The sequence below is a fragment of the Falco rusticolus genome, chromosome 3 (genome assembly GCF_015220075.1).
Source record: "Falco rusticolus isolate bFalRus1 chromosome 3, bFalRus1.pri, whole genome shotgun sequence".
Taxonomy (NCBI): domain Eukaryota; kingdom Metazoa; phylum Chordata; class Aves; order Falconiformes; family Falconidae; genus Falco; species Falco rusticolus.
The window spans coordinates 70925543-70940495 of record NC_051189.1 but is presented as its reverse complement, the minus strand read 5'-3'; the positions used below and the strand labels follow the sequence as shown (position 1 = coordinate 70940495).

Here is a 14953-nt window from a genome sequence, read left to right as displayed (position 1 = left end):
AGACATGTCGTTAGAGTGAGACCGGTTTTGTTGTTGTTTCTCTCTGTCATAAGTGGCACCTTCTTTTCATTAGAGAAGGACGGATTTTAATTTTGTTAACATTGTGAAAAATCTAAAGCCACTCAAAATGTGTAATATTAGCAAAAACTGTGTACTGGTGATTAAGTGGAAATACACATTTCGAAGCCTAATAATTGTTCAAACACAAAAAATAATGGCTACGTTTGCAGATACCACTGGCATAATCCACCACCTGTTTCTTTTCTTTCAGACAATGACTATTGAGGCCCATCGGAGAGTAGTTGTGGAATACATCAGAGCAATCATGTTAAAACGTATATCTTTCAAGAATGCAGAAGAGAGAAAAGAGGGTGCAGAGAGAATGATCAAAGAAGCAGAGCAGTTCAGATTCCTGTTTAAGAAGCTTGCAGCTGTAAGTATTTGCTTTGGGTAATGCTGTTAATCTGGTAACTTAGAATAAACCGCAGGTGTTTGGGGAAGACAGAGTTAGATCTGTATGTCTCAAAAATGGTGGGTGACTTGTGAATATCGAGGATGCCATATCAAGGGCAACAGTCACGAGTTTCTGAACACACACAGGCCTGCTGCTAAAATTCCTGAGCACCATTTTCTACTGTTTTGTGTTTATACAACTCTCTGCAGCTGAATATATTAACGGCCTTACAGAGGTAGGTACCCTGAATTCATATGAAAGAAAAATGCAGTTGTTTGTTTAAGAAAATAAAAATAGGACATTGCCTTTCCTGTCTGGAAGAAAGGGCAATACTGCATCAAACTGATGCAGTTACTTACTGCCAAAGTATCATGCAGTGTATTCATTTAGAATCAACAAGATAAGTATGTTGATCCCATTTAGAGTGCAGTAGAAATATAAAAAACAGGCCAAAAAAGGTATTGGAGAAGCAATGGACAAGACAGGCCTAAAAGGAATACTAAATTTTTTATTTTTTTCTTAACTGCATAAGGAGCAGGAATCTGCTGGAAAGTTCTTAGGGCCAACAGATGACAAAATGCAAAAAGAATGCAGAGAAAGATAAAGCCTGAAAAACTGGGCAGGGTGAGGAAGGGGCAGTGTTCATCTCTGCTCACTGTGGAAGATGCTGGGGCAACTCCTGCATCCGAGTCCTTTATTATGTGGGATTCTGTGTAAGATCTGTTTCAGATTAAAGCATTGGTTATGGAATAAATGAAATTAACAATACCAGATTAGCAGGACCAGATGACTTAGAACTAAAAGTGCTAAAATGGTCAAGAGATTAAATAGATATTATAGTTCAGTTGATCAGTTGTTGAAAGCTGCCTTCATGGCCCAGTGACTAAAAGGAAGTTAATGGAGGGCCAGTTTTCAGAAGAGATCGGGCTTTCACATTAGTTATTCCTGATGTTTATGCTGGTAAATTAGCAAAAGTTAAAGACTAGAATGCATCACCATGTGGATAAATAAAACATATTGTAAAACATGACTTTACTGATATCCTGAGGGTAGATCTCTGGACAAAGAAGAATGGGGAAAAGAGGGAAGAGGTTTACGGTGACAATTCATAAATATTTTGTTTTGTTAATGTCTGCAAATTCAGTTCTTTGTTTGGGTGATTTTGGTTTTGTTTTTTTTTTACTTTTCATCTTGCAGGGCTCTGGAGAGGACACTGAAGGACTCTGTGACATCATTGAAGCCATTGCAGAGGTTATCAAGCTAACTGATCCTTCGCTGCTCTATCTGGAAGTTTCAACTTTAGTCAGTAAATACCCTGATATCAGGTAATTCTCTTTACTCTCAAAGTTAAAAGACAGATAAGATGACATCACAGTTTCCTTGTAGTCTTGGGCAAATTTTAAAACGATGTGTGACTGTGTTCATATCTTTCATATTTTAGAATGTACCACTTACGAGAAGTAATGGTAATATGAAAAAGTATTTGAGCTGGACTAGAAGGTACATGTACTTACTCAGTGGTAGAGCAAAGAAATAATGAAAATACTTCCATTCAGTGTTCTGGGAGGATAAAATATGTTTTGGAGTGCTAAGAGCAGCCAGAATAGTGCTTTATATTGAACTGGAAAAGTGGCTTGTGAGTAACTAGAAATCTGATTAAGAATAAAATTACATGTTGAAACTTAGCGAAAGGATTGTACTTCTGACAAAGTCTTACTTGTGCAGTTTCCCACTAATGCCAGTTTTACCATTTTTCTTTGGCAGGGATGACCATATTGCAGCTTTGCTGACAGTAAGAGGCGATGCCAGCAGAGATATGAAGCAAACTATCATTGAGACTTTGGATCAAGGTCCAAGCCAACCGAATCCAAACTATGTGCCAATTTTTAAAGAAATTTCAGTTCCTACGCTAACTGTGCCAAAACTTCTTAAGTAACCAACAACTCCATGTTTGTGTGTCATTACTGGTCTGGGATCAACAGGTTTGAAATATTTGAGGGCAAATTTGGCAATGCTATTTTGAGTAAAGTTCAGTGTACACTGATACTTGCTAGGCATGTTTCTTTCCAAAGACTTGGATGTGGGGAAGGTTTCTGAAAGAAGATGGATGTAAAGGTCACGTTTGAATAACAAAGCTTCTAGTGGCCAGGGGGCTTTTTACTGACCCATTTCTTACAGCCATCTTTGCTGTTAGCAAGTACATTTTTTTCTTGTGGAATATGTTTGCACGGTGCACTGCAATGCCATGTAAAGATACTTATACCAAACCCAACAGGGCTGTATTAGTGCTGGATATACTAACATACATCGCTTACAATACCTAAGCAGACTCCTTGAGAACTGTCTTTATATGGCATTGCATTGAGCATATATTAACGTCCTCAATCCACTTTCGCGTTAATACTTTGTGTATGTACTTACTTTGGTGTAAAATAGTTTATTGCAGAAAACTTAATTATGAAATCAGTTTCCCGACTTTGGGACTGAACGAAATTGCTACTGTGCAATTTGATTGTAGGGTGCATAAAGAAAGACACGAGGTACAATTTTTTTTTTCATTGATTCACTAAAAACAGCACATAAAGCACCACCAGTTCAATAAAATGTTAAACCATTGCTACATTCAACTATGTATGCTTTGCCTCCTTATAGATTCACAGTACACTTAAACCTGTTTTGTTTTGTTTTGAGTGTGAATAAACTTTGGATTTAATAGTTTTCTGAAAAGGCAATATACTGGATTTTATTTCCACAGTGTTTTCAGATCAATGCTTAAAGCTAATTTTCAGTATTACCTGTTATAAGTATAAAATATTACTAGAAAATTGTGGATTTAAAATGACTTGATGAAGGACACAACGAAGGCATTATCTGTTAAAACACGAGCTCACACTGTTCTCATTAACATTCTGGAGTTTGTATATGGAACTTGTTTGGCCTGTGACTGCCCAAACCTGGTGCCATTCTGGCCTCTCACTGCCTCCCCTGTACCCAAAGGCGGTGCGTGCCGCGTCAGCAGTTTGGACAAAGAAAGATTGTGGCTTTTTTCATAGGCAGGAGGAACGTGTCCCAGAGGATGAGGATGGTTCAGTACACCATCAAGTCGACAGCTTTACACTGCAAGAGGTTTAGCAAGGTCTGCGGGGACTCCAGGTCCCACGGGACCTTATGAGGTCCCTAGAAAGGGAATGTTAGGGGGAGGGGAAGTAGGCGGATTTTTGAAAGGTTGTGTGCCCTCGGCTAAGAATTTAGATAAGAATTATTGTGGTGATACTAATTTGGCTGGTACTTCAGCTTAAGTCCTGTGCCTGGAACTCTTGTCCATTGTGCTTTTGGTCTTCGGTGTCTCTCAAGGGACCGGTTCGCGGGGTGTAGTTTTTCTCCGCAGCAGGAACCCTGCGCCTCCTGGCCGTTAGGCTCAGGCCACTTCTCCGTGACAAACGCGGGGCGCGCCCCGGGCTCCCCCGCCTGCCCGGGGTCGGTCACAGGGACGGCTCCTGCCCTTGTTCGAACCCCTCACGGTGGGCCCAGCGCCCGCCTCTGCCTGCTCCGCTGAAGCGCAGGCCGCAGCGCGGCCCGCGGAGGGCCCTTACTCGGGGCCGTCCCGGCAGCCGCTGCCCCGCTCTCCGCCGGGCGTCCCGGGGCCGCAGCCCGCAGAGCCCCCTACCCTCGGCGGCCGCCGCGGGCCCAGCTCCCGGGGAAGCCACGGGGGTGTCCGCCCCGCCCCGCCCCGCCCCGCCCGCAGCGGCCCCGCCCCGCAGCTGTCGCCGTGGCAACGGGCGGGCGGTGCAGCGGCTCCTGTCGGGATTCCCCGGGGCGGGGCCCAGTGGCGTCACCGCCGCGCTCCGTCAGGCGGCCCGTGCCGGAAGCGCGGGGAGGAAGGCTCGAGCTGCCCGGCGGCTCCGCGGCGGGGCCATGGCGGCGGGGTATCAGTACAGGCCCAACGGCGGCGGCGGCGCCGCGCTGCCCGACCCCGCCTTTCTGTGGAACGTCTTCCAGAGGTGAGGTCGCCGCGCTCCCCCCTGCCCCGGGGGGTCCCGGCGGGGGCGATCCGTGTCGCGTGCCGCCCTAACGGCCGCGGGGAGGGCGCTGAGGGGGGTCCCGCCCCCGCCGGGCGCTGCTGGGCCCAGGCTCCCCCTGCCCGCGGCACCGAGCCCGGCCCGCCGCGCTGAGGCGTCGCCGCGATCCTCGTCGTCCCCGGGCCGCGCCGCTGAGTCCGGCTGGGCGGGCGGCTGCGCCCTCCCGGGGCTGCCGCTGCCGGAGGTGGGAGCGGGCGGGAGCGAGCGCGGGGAGGTGCCCGCCCGCCACGGGCCCTGGGCACCCTGCGCCGGGTTCGGCTGCCTCGGGGCCTCGCGGGGCTGGTGAACTCGCGGTTGCGTCCCTGCAGGGCAAATCCGAGGAGAAGCCTCAAGAAAGGGCTGAGGAGGCGTTAAGTATGGGTGTATCTTAGAGCGAGGGAAGAGGGCGATTGATGGAAGCGAGAAGGTAACCTTGAAAACGCTGAAGCCATTTTTTACCGGAGAATCCAGAAAGGATTGTAAAGCCTTGGAGGATTAAGGTAGCAGTACAGGAAGGCTTGTGAAACGGAATCTGATAAATGCTTAATGGAAAACTTAAACGCTACCAACAAATATTCTCTTGAATACATCCGGAGCAGGAACCTGCAAGGAGATTAGCAGGCCCATGTTACAAAACGTGCTGTCAAGACCGTAGTAGTAAAGAAGCTAAAGGAGTTTTTCCCCGTTGCGTCATGTCGAGGAAACTGGGGAGGTTCCTATGTTGGGTCCATTTTTATAGGAGATGTGTCAGAGGACCTAACTTAAGTGACAGCAAGAAGAGGTTAAGTAGACAAACGGTAATAATTTGCTAAAATTGGCTAGTATTTACTTAGTAACTCAGGAGTGACTCAGGAATGTGGCAGCTTACCTACCCACCCTTCTGTAAAACCGCTCCATCTGAGAACTTGGAGGAGGCAGGCGTGATGCCATTTCCTTTTTAAAGGGTGCAGAAAGAAACGGATCAGCTATCTGACTTCTTCACCAGGCAAACCAGTGGAAACCATTTTAAATGATGTAGCTAGTCAGGGGAGTTGCATGGCTTTTGTTGGAAGTACTTCTTTCTGGCAGACTACTGTGTAAATCCTGAAATGTGTTTGATAAGGATTGGGTATGGATATGACGGCTAGAACTGGTGCAATTAATATAATCTGTATAGTTTCCAAGGAGACTCTAAATATACAAAAGTATCAAAGGTCTTTAAAGGAATCCACTATACGTAGCATGAAAGGGAGGGTCCTTTGGTGGATAAAGAGCTGACTCGAGTGCAGGGCCATCTGCCATACTGACAGATGGAGCTGTTCTGGGATCTTTATTCAATAACGTTCAGGAGCAACTGGGGGAGAAGAGGGTAGATGGTCAGATGAAGTTTGCTGGTTACGCTAACTGATTCGTGCAGTAAGTGAGGCCTATGAGGACTTGCAGGAGCACCTTACAGTGCAGAGTGACCAGGTCATATCACGCTGTCGTGGCCAGATCATGATCGCTGTATGATGGTCAGATGAAATTTAGAGCAAATACCTGATGTTTGCAAGGAAGACCCACTTTAACTTCGCATCATTTTGTGTATAAAATGAATGTTCTCTAAGCTGACTGATAATGCTCAGGAGAAAGATAACTAGGTCATAACATTTTAATGGAAATATCAATGTAGCACTTAGCAGCAGCTCATAAGAGGTAAAAAAAATATGTTTGGAATACCTAGAAAAGAAGTAGAGAATAGAAAAGGGGAATATCTTTTTGTTATTATAATCTATGCAGCTTATGCTTGCGATTTGAATGTATGTGGTTAATGTAACTTTTGAGATGGGGAAGGAATCCTGTAGAATGAACTGAAAAGGTTTAGAAAAAGACCACAAGGGCTAAGGGAAAAAAACCAGCTTCTGCAGAGGGATCAGCTGAGCAGGACTGTGCTTTGAATGGTAGTAACTGAGGGGAAATAAAAACTGCCAGTGTCAAGGGGAAGGTCCTTGTATAAAGCGAAGTCCCCACCACTTTCAGGTGTCCTTCTAAAGAAGGCATGATCCTGCTTTATTTGGGCAGAAATTACATAGGTTATTGAATTTGGGATAGAACTCCATTCGCTAAGACAATGGACTGTGAAGGCTCCATGGAAGCTGACACCTGCCTGCGCTTTTTCCCTTTTTGAACCCCTTTGAAGTGGCTCAAGGCCCTGCAGTCCATTCTTTCAGTACATTGCACTGGTTACATTAGTGGCTTTCTCTCCTTTGCTGACACCTTGCTGAGAGAAATTGGGTATGGAACTTGGGGCTCCAGTTTGGGAGCCAAAACTATTGTGACATTAGGCATTTCATGGATTTAACTGCCATAGTGTGCTCTGCAGTTCTTTTAAAAACAAATAAATACTTTCTTGTGTGGAGTATGCCCAAACTGTTTTATCATCGGTGTGTATCTCTTCGCTCATAAGTCAGTCTTGTAGTTTTCTTTGTAGCTTTTACCATTTTTCAGAATGTTTCATCAGTTTGAATGAAGCATTTAATTTTGCAGTAACGGTGAATGATTTACCAAGTAAAATGCAATTAATGACTTTCAGGAAAAGATTAATCTTACCTGGTGAGTAAGAACCAGAATGTTGAAGTCTTCTGTAAGTGGAACTGGTTAATTTCAGCCATTTAAACCTTGCTGCCTTTTTTCCCCCCACACAGGGTTGATAAAGATCGGAGTGGAATAATATCTGATAATGAACTTCAGCAGGCATTATCAAATGGTAAGTCTGTAAATGAGCAGTGAGGTAGTTCAGTGTAAACGTAATGTTAAATTTCATGTGAGACTGTCCAATTGATGCCATAACTCTGACTTGGGGGGGCAGAGGGGGAAGGTGGACCAATGTTCCTACTACTGATTAATACTGTTTATTCTACAGCAAAAGGCTGAAGGGGAGGAAAAAAAATGGACAATTCTCCTGAATTTATTTTATTGAGGGTTTTTTGTTCGTTTTATTTCAAGGGAAGTTTTCTGGGTTTGGTGTGTGTTAGTAATAATGCATTATAAACTGAGTACCTATTGTAAACATTACTGGTATGTATTCTGGGGAATGAATGCATGCACATCCCCTTATTTTTTCCCAGCTCTGCTTCCTAGAAAACATAAATAGTGATTTATATATTCCTCTCTCATCACTACTGAACCTTTGTTTTTTAACCAGGATGAGTGTATAACCTGGACAAAGATCAGCTGTTTACAACCAGCCTTTTTACTGCACATAAAGTCTTTTCATACAGTATGGTGCAGGAATTGAAGATGGTAATTTTTACTACTTTTTTTTTTTTTCCTAAATGAGGCATGTTTGGGGTTTTTTCCTAACAAAGTAGAAAGGTGCACTCTAGATCTAGTATTAAAATTTTCTAGTAGTCTGTCATTCCCTGTCATAATTCTTAGAGTAACCAGGATATGGTCAAATAACTTACTGAAGCAAAATAAAAAATGAAAACTTTTTTCTGTAGCCTATTTTTACTTGCCTCTGATGACTTAGGGTGGGTAGGGTTGTACTTTGTGGGGTTTGGTTTTTTTCCACTTAGAAATCTGGAGAAGTGCATGTTGAAGCGGTTTGTGTACCTTTGAGTCCATATTAAGTTCCCCTTCTCCCAAGGTTTCATTACTTCATCCTTCCTGTGTTTCGTGACTGAGAAGGGCTTAAACTGGTGGTGTGAGCTGCAGTGCACACAGACTAAAAGGCTCCTTTTTGTCACCAATTACCTGACTTGAAATAAATTTGGATGATTCTATTTAGTAAAATTGTGGTCTTGTAACTAAACTGGATTTACTAGAGTATTTGTTTAATAACATACGTGATAAATTAAAAGCAGTATATTGTAGCTGCTGGACCTGATCCATAACTAAAATACTATTTTGAATAAAAACTTCAGCAAAAGCTAAGTTAAATTGATGAAGTCACTCGTTTCACTTAAGATTACAGTGCTGTTTATAACTGTGGGAACCTGGCTTTACCTGCCATTTTAAATTTCATATATTTTTAAATATCTTGTCATCTGATTGAATAAGCAGTGATGGCTATCTGAACTCTTCCCTTTCCTTATTTACAGTGTACATTAGCAGTTTCAGTGCTTTGCAATTATGAAGGATCCCCACCAAGTGAATTGCCTATTAGACAAAATATTTACAGAACTGTAAGCTTCCTTCATTCCAAGAGATTCTAGATCTTGTACACCAAAGTCGCTAACAATTCACTGTTCCTTTCAAAATACATCCTCTAACGGATGGTTGTGTGTAGCTTTCCTGCAATCTGACATAGCCTAAAGGAATGTTACGTGTTTATTTCTAAAACATTAAAAAAAGTCTGTGTAGTACTCATTAAAATTTGAAGTTTAATGTGGTTTTGACATTCAGCTTTTCAACATGTCAAGTTTATGCAAATAACAGTATACTTACCTGAGAGAGACTGATCATCACTTTGTATGGCAGTTTGCACAATAAAATCCTACGCTTCCTTCTTGCTTTTTGTCTGTGCTGCCATGTAAAGTTAATAACTGAGTCAGGGGAGGAGGAGGGAACAGCCTTTCACTGTTTATTGGAACAGGCTGAAATCAGTATGGTTCTTCAGCACTGGAGTTGCTTTGATTTCACTCTGTGATGTCTGTATGAGTCTCTTGAAAATTTCAACACAAAATAAGTTAACTTTCAAACTGTTGTTTTCACTTTTTCCTCTATTCTGTTCAGAGTTAAATAAATGCCGGCACCCTATCAATGATTCCATTGTTTTTTATTTTTGTAGGGATACTTACAACTCTACACTACTGGTATTCTGCCTAAAATACTGCTTAAGCATTTTCAAAGCCATTTTTACTCTTAAGTTTCTGTTTGTTTTCTTTATGTGCAAATAGTCATACAGCCTGACTACGATACAGGGTTTCTCCCCATTGCTCCATCTGTAGACGTAATACTGATAGAGTTTCCCTCCTGTGGGAGAAACTGAGTGCTGGTATAAGCACTACTTACACCGCTGCAGCTCGATGCAGCAGAGCAGCCATGCCTTCACAAAGCCTGCTCAATACCAGCGCAGCCTTGCTATTTGGTGTTTGTGCGCAGCCTTGCTGTTTGGTGTTTGTGGTCAGGTAACTGCATCATTGCAAATGCCCCTACAGTACCCCTGGTCTTACTGGTTCCTTTGTGGTCCCTGCGCTCAAGCACAGCTAATTAAATACATGCTTCTTGGTCCTCCTGGTTCCTTCACAGGCTCTAGAGAATTGATGGTGAAACTCTAGATGAGGCTCAGTATTTGTCTTAATTTAAAGCTTAGTGCTTTCTAGCACGGGAATGCTCCCAAGCTAGTGAAAACTCTTCCGAAGTGGCTAGCCTCTAAATATTCAGAGAAGTACAAAGCTCCTCTTCAGATGATTGCTGCTCAGGCCCTTTAAGCAGTAACAGTTCTTGCTCTGAAAATATTAACCTAACACTTCACTGATTTAGCAGTGGACGTGGGATTTATACTAAACAACCCTAAATTGTGCTGTGTGGTTATGCCACGATAGAACCTTTTCTTTTCACTTCTGTCAGAACCTAAATGCCCTGCAGTAATCCACCTGTAAAACAGGAAAGAAGTGGATGGATTTTGACTGAGGAACAGATAAGAGACCTTGTTTGAGTTATAACTTACAACTCTTCTGCTCCCATCAGTAGAAAAAAATGGGATTTCAGTTTTGATCTTGCCTTTTATCCAAAACCTCCTGACTACCTGGGATGAAAAAGTACTTCTTAGTTCTTCCAGGGTTTGGAGTTTGGGTGTGTTTTTCAGTGCAGCCTGAAAAATGTTGGTTTCTGTGTAGTAACTGTAAAACATTGGTCTGAAGAGATCTCTGAATGGTCAAGAACATGGCTACTTCAAAGCAGCATTATTTTGTAATATGCTGGCTCCATGTCATCTACCTCTGTATTCTCTGTTTTAAGTTCTTAACTGATTTTTTGATTGATTTTTTGTAGGTTGCATTTTTTTTTAAATGTTTCTTAGTATTGAGAAACTAAGTAATTCTTTCTGTTTCAGGCACATGGACTCCATTTAATCCAGCGACAGTCAGGTCGATTCTCGGTGAGTATAGTTTTGTGATGTGAAGTAGTCAAGATGCTGTTTTGTGATGGGTTCATGTGATTGAGGAGGCTATCAGTTGGTGCACTATGGATTTCTTTTTTTTTCTCTCCAGACAACCCAGCAGTAGTAACTTTCATATTTTCCCTTTTCAGTAATACAGGAATGCCCTTTGTGTGCACACACATGCACTTGTCGAAGTAGCCTGAGAGAATGTTACTGTACAACTGAATAGATAATAAATGTAATTTATGCATTTGGAAATTACCAGCTTAAATATTCTAAAAAGATTTTCTGTAGCTTGTCTTTGTAACTAGTTTGTCTTGCATTTTAATCATATGTTCTATCCAAAAAAAACAAACAGAAATTTTACAATGTTTGAATTCTTTAATGTTCTAAAATAATTACCAGTAATGTGGCATTTATTTTATGTGTTATATATATATAATGTGGGGGATGATGGTGGTAGAACAGAAGGTTAAAAATTCCAAGCACAAAAATCTTTCCTATCACAGATTGTGAATCCAAGGACTAAATCTTTTGCTTTGTTTTTAATAAGTATTCAGCAGCAGTGTGAGTTCCATCGCTGTGTGAGATGCTTTTTGTATAAAGATGTATCAGTAAGTCAAACGCAGATGAATGTGCCAGCACTTTTGCCAGTCAACAGACATAAGACTTTTTCATGTGTCCTTAGAAAAGAACGACCCGTCCCCCCTATCCTTTTTGTCCCCAGATGATCAATTGAGCCATAAATATTTTGAAACTGGAAATGAAAACCCAGGAAAAATAAACATTCTGAGATTCATTCTGGTCCTCTTTTTTCTCTTGCTTTATCTTTTCCTCGTTCGGTGGGTGACTACTCGTTTGTTTTGGGGTTGGTTTTTTTTGTTTTGGCAAAACTTTCCAAAATACCACTTGTATTTTAGCAGTTTCTTTTGTGTCTTCAATACCTGCCACAGAGCACTCTTGCTGCCTTTTTAAAATACTAACAGATCTCACTGGGGAGTGGTTTTATATGTGTTTCTTATTTTTTATTTCAGGCATGTTTGACAGAGAAAACAAAGGTGGCGTGAACTTCAATGAATTCACAGGAGTCTGGAAGTACATCTCAGACTGGCAGAATGTCTTTCGAACGTATGACAGAGACAATTCTGGAATGATTGACAAAAATGAACTAAAGCAGGCACTAACAGGTTTTGGTAATTCATTTGTAATTGCAGTTCTTATGATTGTGTTGTCATCAAATGACCTTCTTACTGTTAGGGCTGTACTGCTCTGACAAATGTGACTAAAAATGAGACAGGTGAAATGTAATCATCCTTTTAGGTTATAAGCTACCTTTTATTTAAAGATGGCCATGTCACAAGCACTCCTTTTTTTGGAAGCTATTCCCTTTAATGAAAGAGAACATTCCACACGTGTACTGACACATCTAGTTTCAGGCTCCTCTGTTAGCTGCTGAGGGTGTTACCAATACTTCAGGTAAATGTCTGAATTTACAAGATCCTCGATACAGCGTGCCACTTTGGAAAATGATGCCAGCTGTCTATGCCACAGTAGCATTCTGATGGCAAAAGAACTCTCATTCACTTGACTTCACTTACAAAAACTTGAGCTGCAGCCCTAAACCATTCTCTCAGTAATTGGTGATTATGTTTACTGTGACTCTGTGTGTAATATTATTAAGTATGGGGGTTTTTGCATGCATTTCAATTTAACATACAGATATTTAGGAAAAAACCCACAAAACTTTCGTTATGCCTTACTGTTTTCTGGCTTTGTTATACATACCTGCTGAACAGTTTAATACTTCTATGGGACTGTGGTAATTGAAACCTTTTAAGGCATTTCTCTCTTTCCAAGGTTACCGACTGTCTGACCAATTCTACGATATCCTTATTCGGAAATTTGACAGACAAGGAAGAGGACAAGTTGCTTTTGATGACTTTATTCAGTGCTGTGTTGTTTTACAGGTAAGAAAGGAGATACGCTTTAATGTCAATTTAAAAAAAACACCTTAAGCTTTTATGGTTCTCATTTTAACTATAATATTGGGTCTAGAACTTGCTTTTATTTATGATAAGCCATTAAATAAAGCATACGAGAGGCAGTAGAAACATCTTCATGTATTGGTCTTCACCAGTTACCTATTCGCATTGTAACAAAATCTGATGGGGGGGTGTGCAAAAAATATAAAATAGTGTTTTAAAAGGAAAACACAATGCTATTTCAATTAGTTAACACACACACTTCCTCTGGATCTTGAGTGTGTTAAAACTGGAGTGTATCATGTCTCATGTGCCCATAATTCTCATAATCTGAGTTGTGAGGTTTTTGTATCTCTCTCCTTTTAGTCAGAGCCTTGAACAGAATTTGACCTAGCAGCTGAACTGTCCAGCCTTTCATCACTGCTCGTCTTGCAGGGCAATAGTAGTAAAAGACATTTCAAACAACAAAAACTTTCAGTAACAGAAACACATGTGTGAATATATATATAACTTAGGTTAGGTTTTAGGCCTTAGGTATTGTATCATGAGGTGGTTTTAAAATCACATCTGCTACACAGCTCAGGCATGAGATGTGGCAAAGAGCTACCTCTGTACGCGTGAGATTGTAACGTCTCTACAGAGATGAACAGAACGTGTCGAGAAGGCTGTAGAAGCCCAACTGGCAAGCAGAATACGTGGCAGTCTGAACTTTCCCCATGTACAAAAATGGGTGGGTTTTGTCCTCTTTTTTCAGAGACTGACTGATGTGTTCCGACGATACGATACTGATCAAGATGGCTGGATTCAGGTGTCCTATGAGCAGTATCTTTCCATGGTCTTCAGCATCGTATGACACTGATAACTAGGAACTGCACACTGGCATTACACAGACTGGAGTTGCCAAATTATCCTCTCCTGAATAAGATTATCGATGTACTATAATGGATATAACGTCACATTCTTAAATTTTGTATGTTGGTCATCACCTTCAGCATCTGCACTTGAGTTGGGTTTTATTTTGTATTACTGTACCATATGACCATCTCTGCTTACTGTAGCACAGAAAGCACAGAATCTACATTTAAGTGGTGCAATGTCAAATTAACCTTCTTCCACATATCCTGCACGGGGAAAAATGACTCTTTAGAATTGCCAAATTAAAATAATGCTTGTTAGTCTGTAAGAGAGTTGAAAGTCAGAAGTTGCACAACATGTTTTGCATGTGCCTTACTTTTATAAGAGTTTAATGTATTAATTTTTAATACAGAATTGAAAATTAAGTAAAAATATTATATCAACTTTTATAGTCTACTTCAGTTTTGTACTTTTTTAAGGGGGAGGTATTTCTGTATTCTAGTTTTCTACAGTTCAGGGGTCCCTCCCCCGGCCTTTTCTCCTTCCTTTATTTTTTTTTCTAGCTGCCTCCTCCTTTCAGGGTATCCTTGGGACATCTTCAAGCACAGCTTCTTCACATCTGTGTCCAATACTGCATCCTCCTCAATGAGTTACCTACAAAAAATAAACTACATCTAACTACTCTGGAACTACTCTAGTTTCCTCTGCTTAGCGGGCTCATTTAACACCAACAGTCTTCCGCTTTGTGCTGAAGCACTTATCTGAAGCGGCCTTGAACTGACAGTCACACATTCTGATAACCTTACCCTCCCTCTCACCGTTCACAGTGGGTGAAGGACACGGTGGAAAAACCGAAGCAAAAAAAGTTACAACCGATTCTTGTCACACACCATCTCCTGCAGTAACTCTGAGGAAGCAACGTGGAGGAAGCAAAGGGAAGTTAACAAGTTCTCTTTGGTTGCTCTAAGAAAATGTTACACCAGCCCTATCCAAAGCACTTGGAAACACTCAAGCAGCAATATTACTTACCTGTAACTGCTACTCTCCAAGATAGGTTTACAGGTGAGGGCTTCTAGCTTTTATCTGAAGACTTTTTCTTAAACTAGCAATTTATCCCTAAGTTCTCGCCCATCCTCAGCCCCCTGCATGCGGGCAGTGCACACGTGCCCTTTTGCTTCAACTTTCATAATTACGTACAGCCGCAGCCAGGTAAGCTGCCATTGGTGGGAGCACCTAGATGTACACTGATGCCGTCAGTCATATCAAGCAGACATTCAAAGGGATGAGAGAGGGTTTGGGTCCACACACAGAAAGACATCCTACCTTAAAAAAAAAAATCAAAAAAAAATCAATGTTACCATGTTATTCCCAAGGGTTTGAGCCAGAGTAGTGTTGGTGTCAGGGTGAAGAAAGCCAAGTGGCAACTGTGCAGTTATAAAACATCTGTCATGCAGAGAAGCTGCTATTGGTTGTCACGTGATAATCAAAAAGACCCTGGGTGACAGTGCAGCAACATTTTCTAAACACTTTTCTGGTGGGA

At 41.7% G+C, this 14953-nt stretch overlaps 3 protein-coding genes across 6 annotated transcripts in view; 2 read left to right on the top strand and 1 right to left on the bottom strand.

The window, feature by feature from the left end:
• The window catches only part of EXOC3 (exocyst complex component 3), a 28565-nt gene extending 25379 nt beyond the window's left edge, over positions 1–3186 (top strand). Inside the window, exons 11-13 of the mRNA XM_037380437.1 lie at positions 272–433; positions 1652–1779; positions 2219–3186. Of these exons, the coding sequence (XP_037236334.1) occupies positions 272–433; positions 1652–1779; positions 2219–2390 (462 nt within the window). The 3' untranslated portion in view covers positions 2391–3186. The remainder of the gene's footprint in view (positions 1–271; positions 434–1651; positions 1780–2218) is intronic.
• A 1051-nt stretch (positions 3187–4237) lies between these two features.
• Positions 4238–13856, top strand: PDCD6 (programmed cell death 6). 4 transcript variants are annotated; one of them, XM_037379001.1, is made up of 6 exons: positions 4238–4455; positions 7176–7237; positions 10529–10573; positions 11611–11763; positions 12434–12543; positions 13313–13856. In XM_037379001.1, the coding sequence occupies exons 1-6, from the start codon at positions 4370–4372 to the stop codon at positions 13409–13411; spliced, it is 555 nt and encodes a 184-aa protein (XP_037234898.1). In that variant the 5' UTR covers positions 4238–4369; the 3' UTR covers positions 13412–13856. The 4 variants fall into 4 exon arrangements, with proteins under 4 accessions (XP_037234898.1, XP_037234902.1, XP_037234901.1 ...); XM_037379005.1 differs by having other exon boundaries at positions 11611–11769; XM_037379004.1 differs by lacking the exon at positions 4238–4455 and adding an exon at positions 4862–4882 and having other exon boundaries at positions 11611–11769.
• LOC119144092 overlaps positions 13575–14953 on the bottom strand; it is a 37922-nt gene continuing 36543 nt past the window's right edge. Inside the window, exon 16 of the mRNA XM_037378999.1 lies at positions 13575–14067. Coding sequence (XP_037234896.1) covers positions 14027–14067 — 41 coding nt within the window. The 3' untranslated portion in view covers positions 13575–14026. The remainder of the gene's footprint in view (positions 14068–14953) is intronic.